This window comes from Natator depressus, chromosome 24 (assembly GCF_965152275.1).
Source record: "Natator depressus isolate rNatDep1 chromosome 24, rNatDep2.hap1, whole genome shotgun sequence".
NCBI lineage: Eukaryota > Metazoa > Chordata > Testudines > Cheloniidae > Natator > Natator depressus.
Genome location: NC_134257.1, coordinates 12,886,934 through 12,895,737, shown reverse-complemented (window position 1 = coordinate 12,895,737; position 8,804 = coordinate 12,886,934). Strand labels below are relative to the sequence as shown.

The window sequence follows — 8,804 nt, the reverse complement described above, 5'->3', positions numbered from 1 at the left end:
TTTCAGAAATAATTTATAGGTAATAGTCCAATGTTTATATTTCAGGGCGATTCAGTTAGAACTGGGATCTCAGTCCTTGTAGCTTAGGCTTCCCCTGCATGAAACCTCTAGCAGATCTGAAATAAAAAGGATCAGGCCCCAAAAGGGGAGGGATAGCTCAGTGGTTTGAGCATTGGCCTGCTAAACCCAGGGTTGTGAGTTCAATCTTTGAAGGGGGCCATTTAGGGATCTGGGGCAAAAATTGGAGATTGGTCCTGCTTTGAGCAGGGGGTTGGACTAGATGACCTCCTGAGGTCCCTTCCAACCCTAACCTTCTATGGTTCTAAGGAAAGCATCACACAGACAGAGACAGCCTTTGTTTCTCCCTCCCCTCCAGCTTTGAAAGTATCTTGTCTCCTCATTGGTCATTTTGGTCAGGTGCCAGCGAGGTTATCCTAGCTTCTTAACCCTTTACAGGTGAAAGGGTTTTTCCTCTGGCCAGGAGGGATTTTAAAGGTGTTTACCCTTCCTTTTATTTTATGACAGACGCCAATCCACATCTGCGGAGCCTTCCTGGGAATGTTCAAGGTAGCATGTGAGCAATGGCTGCTGCCTGCAAACTGAGTCGTGCATGGACATGTGACTTGCCCATGTGACTCCAAACTCCATCTTGCTGCTGTGATTTTCCACAGTAAGAACAAATGGTCCTTCCTTATGGCAGAGGATATAAAAGGCACTGGAAACCCCTCCATTTTGTCTTCAATCCTGCTTCTGACCTCTGGAGGAACTGTGCTTGAAACTGAAGCTCTGAACAGAGGACTGAATGACCCATCCAAGCTGGGATGTTTGTACTCCAGAGACTTGATTGGTATAAATCAGCAGTAATCCCATCAAGTCTGAAACAAGCCTGAACTAAGAACTTTGCAACTGTTGTATGTATCTATGCATCCGATGAAGTGAGCTGTAGCTCACGAAAGCTCATGCTCAAATAAACTGGTTAGTCTCTAAGGTGCCACAAGTACTCCTTTTCTTTTTTCTTTTTACGAATACAGACTAACACGGCTGTTACTCTGAAACCTGTTGTATGTATGTGATTCCATTTAACCAATTTTAACTCTCATCTATATTTCTTTCTTTTTATGAATAAACCTTTAGATTTTAGATTCTAAAGGATTGGCAACAGTGTGATTTGTGGGTAAGATCTGACTGGTATATTGGACGGGGTCCAGGGCTTGGTCCTTTGGGATCGGGAGAACCTTTTTTCCTTTTACTGGGGTATTGGTTTTCATAACCATTCGTCCCCATAAAGAGTGGTGCATGTGGTGATACTGGGAAACTAAAGTGTCTGAGGGAATTGCTTGTATGACTTCTGGTTAGCCAGTGGGGTAAAACCGAAGTCCTCTCTGTTTGGCTGGTTTGGTGTGCAAAGGACCCCCAGCCTTGGGCTGTGACTGCCCTGCTCTAAGCAATTTGTCCTGAATTGATACTCTCAGTGTGTCCCGCCAAAGGCTGCTTTGTTACAGCATCCCCATCCCATCCACATCCATCCAAATATACAATCCTCTATCCATCCATCCAACCCCATACACAACCCCATACATATCCATCCATCCATCTCCATATACAATTGTGACAGGTTGGGTCACAGAAACCCCCTTGAGAACTGCCCTTTTTCCCTGGCAGCTTGGGACTTCAGAGCCCTGCCTGGTTGTGCCCGACACACTAGCCTGCTACAAACACAGACCCAGGTTGAACCACATCCCTCAAAAGCTGCAGGCTTAACTGAAAACAGCTTAAGAAGTGTTCCAGCACTCATATACCCAGCTCCCCGTGGGGTCCAAACCCCAAATAAATCCGTTTTATCCTGTATAAAGTTATACAGGGTAAACTCATAATAAATTGTTCGTCCTCTATAACACTGATAGAGAGATATGCACAGCTGTTCACCCCCACCGCTCCAGGTATTAATACATACTCTGGATTAATTAATAAGTAAAAAGTGATTTTATTGAATACAAAAAGTAGGATTTAAGTGGTTCCAAGTAATAACAGACAGAACAAAGTGAATTACTGAGCAAAATAAAATAAAACACACAAGTCTAAGCCTAATACAGTAAGAAAACTGAATACAGATAAAATCTCACCCTCAGAGATGTTTCAATAAGCTTCTATCACACATTGGACACCTTCCTAGTCTGGGCCCAATCCTTTCCACTGGTACAGTCCTTGTTCCAGCTCAGGTGGTAGCTAGGGGATTTCTCATGACTGCAGCCCCCCTTTTTCTGTTCCACCCCCTTATATATCTTTTGCACAAGGCGGGAATACTTTGTCCCTTTCTGGGTTCCCACCCGTCCTTCTAAATGGAAAAGAACCAGGTTAAAGATGGCAGCCGTGGATGACACCCTTGGGGACTGGATCTTGGGGGCATCATGTCACACGGCCTGTAGGGGGGATCACAGGGCAGCATGGGATGAGGGGTCCCTCCAGTCCGTGCAGTAGCCCCAGCAGAAGCAGAGGGGGAGCAATAGCTCAGTGGTTTGAGCATTGGCCTGTTAACCCAGGGTTGTGAGCTCAATCCTTGAGGGGGCCATTTAGGAATCTGGGGCAAAAATTGGGGCTTGATCCTGCTTTGAGCAGGGGGTTGGACTAGATGACCTCCTGAGGTCCCTTCCAACCCTTATATTCTATGATTCTATGAGTACAGCCCCCGGCCCGCTGGGAGCAGGGCAGGCAGGGGGTGCGCAGGGTCCAGGCGCTGGATGAGGTGCTGGCAGCGCGGGCACTGGAGGGCAGAATGAGGACGTGTTAGCTACTGAGACCCCCCACCCCAGATCCCGGCCTGAGCCAGATCCAGCAGGGGGGATCAGGTCCCCCTCCCTTCCCCCAGGACTCACCTGGTGGTAGCTGCCCCTGACCCCCTCCTGTGCCAGGATTTGGGCCTCCATCATGCCCTCGTCCTCCTCCAAGAAGAGCCTGAGTTTGCACAGCTCCTGCCAGAGCCAAGGGGTGTCCGGGCAGCAGGGGCAGTGGGATGAAGTGATGTCCTGGACGGGAATGGAGGGACCCAGATCAGCCATCAATTCTCCCCTGCAGCCCCCGGCCACTCACATACCCCACCCCCATCCCTCCCCAACTGCCTTCCCCCTTGAACCCCCTGAACTCCCCTCCCCTTCTGCTGGCACCCCAACAACGTCCCCTCCCCATCACTCCCTCAACTGGCCCCAAAATCTGCTCTGAAGATCTAGCTCTCCCACTCCCCTCAACTCCTCCCTCCTGCACCCCCCATGCCCACCTACCCATGCCCCGGGGCGGGGGGGTAACCTGGTCCAGCAGCCCCCGCACCCATCCCCGCAGCCCAGCCGCGCTCACCCAATACCCACAGGACACCTGCCCTCACAGCGCCCTGGGGGACCCCCACCTGGAGGGAGAGAGGGGGAAGGGTGAGAGAGGGCCCAATCCTCCTGGGAGCTCAGCTGCTCCAGCCCTTCCCAAGGGATGACCCCAAAGAGCCCCATGGGGAGAGGGGTAAGGGGAGGGTTCTGGGTCTCACCTGGCCCAGATGCTGAGGAAAGGCAACAATCTCCCCCAGCTGTCAGTAACTGCTGCCAGCAGCACAGTGTGAGAGCAGCAGTTTGTAACATTAGCCCGGCAGGGCTGGGCTAGCAGGGGCTGCGGGTCGGGAGTGAGGGGCACCGGCAGAGCTGGGGGTGGGGGGACAGGGCTGGGCTAGCAGGGGCTGCGGGTCGGAAGTGAGGGGCACCGGCAGAGCTGGGGGTGGGGGGACAGGGCTGGGCTAGCAGGGGCTGCGGGTCGGGAGTGAGGGGCACCGGCAGAGCTGGGGGTGGGGGGACAGGGCTGGGCTAGCAGGGGCTGCGGGTCGGGAGTGAGGGGCAGCGGCAGAGCTGGGGGTGGGGGGACAGGGCTGGGCTAGCAGGGGCTGCGGGTCGGGAGTGAGGGGCACCGGCAGAGCTGGGGGTGGGGGGACAGGGCTGGGCTAGCAGGGGCTGCGGGTCGGGAGTGAGGGGCACCGGCAGAGCTGGGGGTGGGGGGACAGGGCTGGGCTAGCAGGGGCTGCGGGTCGGGAGTGAGGGGCACCGGCAGAGCTGGGGGTGGGGGGACAGGGCTGGGCTAGCAGGGGCTGCGGGTCGGGAGTGAGGGGCACCGGCAGAGCTGGGGGCGGGGGGACAGGGCTGGGCTAGCAGGGGCTGCGGGTCGGGAGTGAGGGGCACCGGCAGAGCTGGGGGTGGGGGGACAGGGCTGGGCTAGCAGGGGCTGCGGGTCGGGAGTGAGGGGCACCGGCAGAGCTGAGGGCGGGGGGGCAGGGCTGGGCTAGCAGGGGCTGCGGGTCGGGAGTGAGGGGCAGCGGCAGAGCTGGGGGTGGGGGGGCAGGGCTGGGCTAGCAGGGGCTGCGGGTCGGCAGTGAGGGGCACCGGCAGAGCTGGGGGTGGGGGGGCAGGGCTGGGCTAGCAGGGGCTGCGGGTCGGGAGTGAGGGGCAGCGGCAGAGCTGGGGGTGGGGGGGCAGGGCTGGGCTAGCAGGGGCTGCGGGTCGGGAGTGAGGGGCAGCGGCAGAGCCGGGGGGCTGGGCATCACAGGGAGGGAGAAAGCGAAAGGGAAAGTGGGGGGGGGGGAATTTCCCAGCCCAGGACAGATGTTCCCGGCAGCCTGCGATGGCGTTGGGGCAGTGGCGGGCGCTGGCCCAGCAGTTCCAGGTGATCTGCCCCCACGGGGAGGCCCCAGGTAAGACCCCGGCCCCTCCCCTTACCCCTTGCCCAGTGGGGCCCTTTGGGGTCACCCCTGGGGAAGGGCGGGAGCAGCTGAGCTCTCAGGGGGTCAGCCCCGTCTCACCCTTCCCCCTCTCTCCCTGCAGGTGCGGGGTCCCCCGGGGCGCTGCGAGGCCAGGTGTCCTGTGGGCACTGGGTGAGCGCGGCCGGGCTACGGGGATGGGTGCGGGCGCTGCTGGACCAGGTAACCCCCCCCCCGAGGGGGCCTGGGCAGGGGGGCACAGGGGGCTCAATCTTCAGGAGAGATTTTGGGGGTGATTGAGGGAGTGATGGGGAGGCAGCTTGGGTGGGGGGTGCCGGGGAGGGGGATTGGATGAGGAGTGACAGGGGACGGGGTTCAGAGGGTTGGAGGGGGGAGAGTTCAGTTGGGGTGATGAGGAAGGGGAGGGGTTGGGGGTGCCAGGGGGATTGGATGAGGACTGACAGGGGAAGGGGAAGGAGTTTAGGGGGGAGGGATCAGTTGGGGTGATGTAGAAGGGGAAGGGTTAGAGGGTACTAGGGGGTTGGATGTGGAGTGACAGGGAAAGAGGAGGGGATTTAGGAGGGAGGGGTCAGTTGGGGTGATGGGGAAGGGGAGGGTTTAGGGGGGAGGGGTCAGTTGGAATGATGGGGAAGGGACGAGTTTAGGGAGGGGTCAGTTGGGGGTGATGGGGAAGGGGAGGGGTTGGGGTGCCAGGAGGATTGGATACGGGGTGACAGGGGAAGGGGAGGGGTCAGTTGGGGTGATGGGAAAGGGGCAGGTTTAGGGGGTGCCAGGGGGATTGGATGCAGAGTGACAGGGGAAGGGGAGGGGTGTTCCATGGAGAGGGGTTAGTTGGGGTGATGGGGAAGGGGAGGGGTCAGGGGGTGCCAGGAGGATTGGATGAGGAGTGACAGGGGAAGGGGAGGGGTTTAGGGGGAGGTATCAGTTGGGGTGATGGGGAAGGGGCGGGTTTAGGGGGTGCCGGGGGATTGGATGCGGAGTGACAGAGGAAAAGGAGGGGTGTTCCATGGGGAGGGGTTAGTTGGGGAAGGGAAGGGGTTAGGGGGTGCCAGGAGGATTGGATGAGGAGTGATAGGGGAAGGGGAGGGGAGTTCAGGGGGTCCAAGGGGAAAGACAGTTGGGGAGGGATGGGGATGGGGTATGTGAGTGGCCGGGGGCTGCAGGTCAGGGGAGAGCTGGTGGCTGATCCAGGTCCCCTCATTCCCGTCCAGGGCGTCACCTCATTCCGCTGCCCCTGCTGCCCGGATACCTCTTGGCTCTGGCAGGAGCTGTGCAAACTTGGGCTTTTCTCAGATGAGGACCAGGCCATGCTGGAGGCCCAAATCCTGACACAGGATGGGGCCAGGGGCAGCTACCGCCAGGTGAGTCCTGGGGGAGGCAAGGGGGATCCCACTCACCCCACCCCCCAGATGGGGTGGGTCTCAATAGCTAATGATGAATGCATAAATGAGTGTGGGGATGGATGGATAGATGTGTGTATATGGGGATAGATAGGTGTGTGTGGAGGGGTATGTATGGGGATGAATGGATGGATTGATGGGTGCGTATGTAGACAGATATATAGACAGAGGAGGTAGATGGAGATAGGTAGGTAGGTAGGTAGATAGATTCTATATTAAAACAAAACCTAAGGAAATTTCCAGACAATAACCTTGTGAAACTGGCTACGATTGTTAAGTCCCCATTTATGGGGTTGGGGGAGGCATCTCCAACAGGCTGGGCTGGGAGCCCAAGAACTGGAGGACTGAGAGCTCAGAGCCCAGGGAAACAGAGCACAGGGGACAATCACACCTCAGTGGCTAACTCCCCCCATGACTTCCCCCAGTGCCCGCGCAGCCAGCACCTCGTCCAGCGTCTGGACCCCGGTACCTTGCGCACCCCCTGCCTGCCCTGCTCCCAGCGGGCCGGGGGGCTGTACTGCTTCTGTTGGGGCTGCCGCATGGACTGGAAGGACCCATTGCCCCAGGGAAAATCCTGCTCCAATCCCCAGTGCCCCCTACAGGCCGTGCTGTATGACGCCCCGGAGATCCAGGCCCCGGGATCGTCTGTCCATGGCTGCCCCTCACTGCGGGCCTGTCCCCAGTGCCACACCCTGGTGAGCCACACTGGGCTAGGCTGCCCCCTGGTGGTGTGCCCGGAGTGCTGCATGGAGTTCTGCTACCGCTGCCTGAGAGACCATCGCGGGGAGGACACTGACGAGACGGAGTGGGAGCATGACGAGGGTGAAGGCCTGGATTACGATAATTACTGGGAGGCCAGCTGCAGTATCGCCGGGAGGCAGGAGCTGAAGGGGTCCCCCTAGCCCAAGGGAGACCCCCGGCCTCAACCCTTGCCGTGACCCCTGAGAACTCCCCTCTTGCCTCCCAAGGCCAGATCCTGCCCCATCACGCTCAGCCCCTCTCCCAGGTTTGGGGACCCCCCAGGGGCCAGACCCCTCCTCCTCGCTCACAGGATGCCAGGGTCAGTGCACAGGCTCCTGGGCATCGAGGTGCAGAGAGGAGTAATACCTCTGCCAGAGATAGGGGTGCAGGGGCCTGTGACGAAGTGGGGATTTTCCCTTGTAATGGTGTATGTGAGTCTTACTGTTGAGCCCTATGTGAGTTTTACTGTTTTGCATGAATACTGTGTGTGCCTCAGTTTCCCTGTGTGCTGCACCAATACCTCAGTGGTGGGAACAGGGGTGTGTGACTTTGGCTGAGACCTCTGGGTCAGGTGAAACTGCTCCAACTGCCTGCACATATGCTTTGACCCATGCCCTTCTTAACCTGAGACCCAGGAGGGGGATGCAACCAGGTTACTGCCCAGGAAGCAAGACAAAGAGAAGGAGGAGGAGCAACGAGGGCGTCTGAGCTCGAGACGCTGGAAGCTGGGCAGTCTGCTTGCGGGACTGGAAGAGAGGGAGTCCAGGCCATCTGGTCCGGGACTCCCCAAGTTGGACTTGGCTGAAAGTCACTGATTTCTGTGCTAACAAGTTCTGTTCTATGCTGTGTTCCTGTTCACTAATAAACCTTCTGTTTTTATGCTGGCTGAGAGTCGCTGCTGACTGCAGGAGTTGGGGTGCAGGGCTCTCTGGCTTCCCCAGGAGCCCCGACTGGGTGGACTTGCTGCGGGAAGTGCATGGGACGGTTTGGAAGGTGATGCTGAATGCTCCGCGGTCAGACCCAGGAAGGTGGAAGCTGTGTAAGCTTCTTGCCCTGGAGACAGTGTAGGGCACAGAGAAGGCTCCCACAAAGTCCTGGCTGGCTTTATACAGAGCAGTTCCAGAGCATCGCCCGGTGACTCTGTAACAAGACCATTGCCCCATCTCCTGGGTATTGGGGTGCAGAGAAGACTGACACCTCTCCCAGATACTGGAGTGCAGGGGACATTTCCTCCTCTATAGCATAGTGGAATGCAGTGGGCATTGCTGCTTCACCTGGCTGCTGGAAGACAGGACTAGCAGGGCCTGTCCCAAGTGCCACACCCTGGTGAGCTACACTGGGCTAGGCTGCCCCTGGTGGAGTGCCTGGAATGGCTGGCCCTCTCTCCTCTTCCCCCCCCCCCCCCCCGAAGCCGTGTGGAGCTGGCCTGAGTCCCTGTGTCCCCCGCACCATGTGGAGCTGGCCTGAGCCCCTGTGTCTTCTGCACCGTGTGGAGCTGGCCTGAGCCACCCGCCGTTTGGAGCTGTCCTGAGCCCTTCTCCCCACCTCCCCCCGCCATGTGGAACTGTCTCGAGCCCATTTCCCCACCACCATGTAGAGCTGGCCCAAGCCCCTCTCCCCACACTGCCCTGAGGAGCTGGCCTGAGCCCCTCTCCCACCCCGCTGTGTGGAACTGACCTGAGCCACTTCTCCCCCCCCCCCTGCCGTTTGGAGCTGTCCCGAGCCCCTTTCCCCCACTGCCATGTGGAGCTAATCCAAGCCCCTCTCCCCCACCCCATGTGGAGCTGGCCAGAGCCCCTCTCCCCCCTGACATATGGAGCTGGCCCTCACCCCTCCGCCATGTGGAACTGGCCTGAGCCCCTCTCTCCCCTGCCATGTGGAGCTGGCCTGAGCCCCTCTCCACAAGTCACACACCCCCT

At 58.6% G+C, this 8,804-nt stretch overlaps 1 protein-coding gene across 1 annotated transcript; it reads left to right on the top strand.

The window, feature by feature from the left end:
- Positions 1-4,647: 4,647 nt before the first annotated feature.
- On the top strand, positions 4,648-7,763 carry LOC141977499 (uncharacterized). The gene is made up of 4 exons (XM_074939017.1): positions 4,648-4,717; positions 4,848-4,945; positions 5,956-6,105; positions 6,570-7,763. The coding sequence occupies exons 1-4, from the start codon at positions 4,648-4,650 to the stop codon at positions 7,044-7,046; spliced, it is 795 nt and encodes a 264-aa protein (XP_074795118.1). The 3' UTR covers positions 7,047-7,763.
- The last annotated feature ends 1,041 nt before the right edge of the window (positions 7,764-8,804 follow it).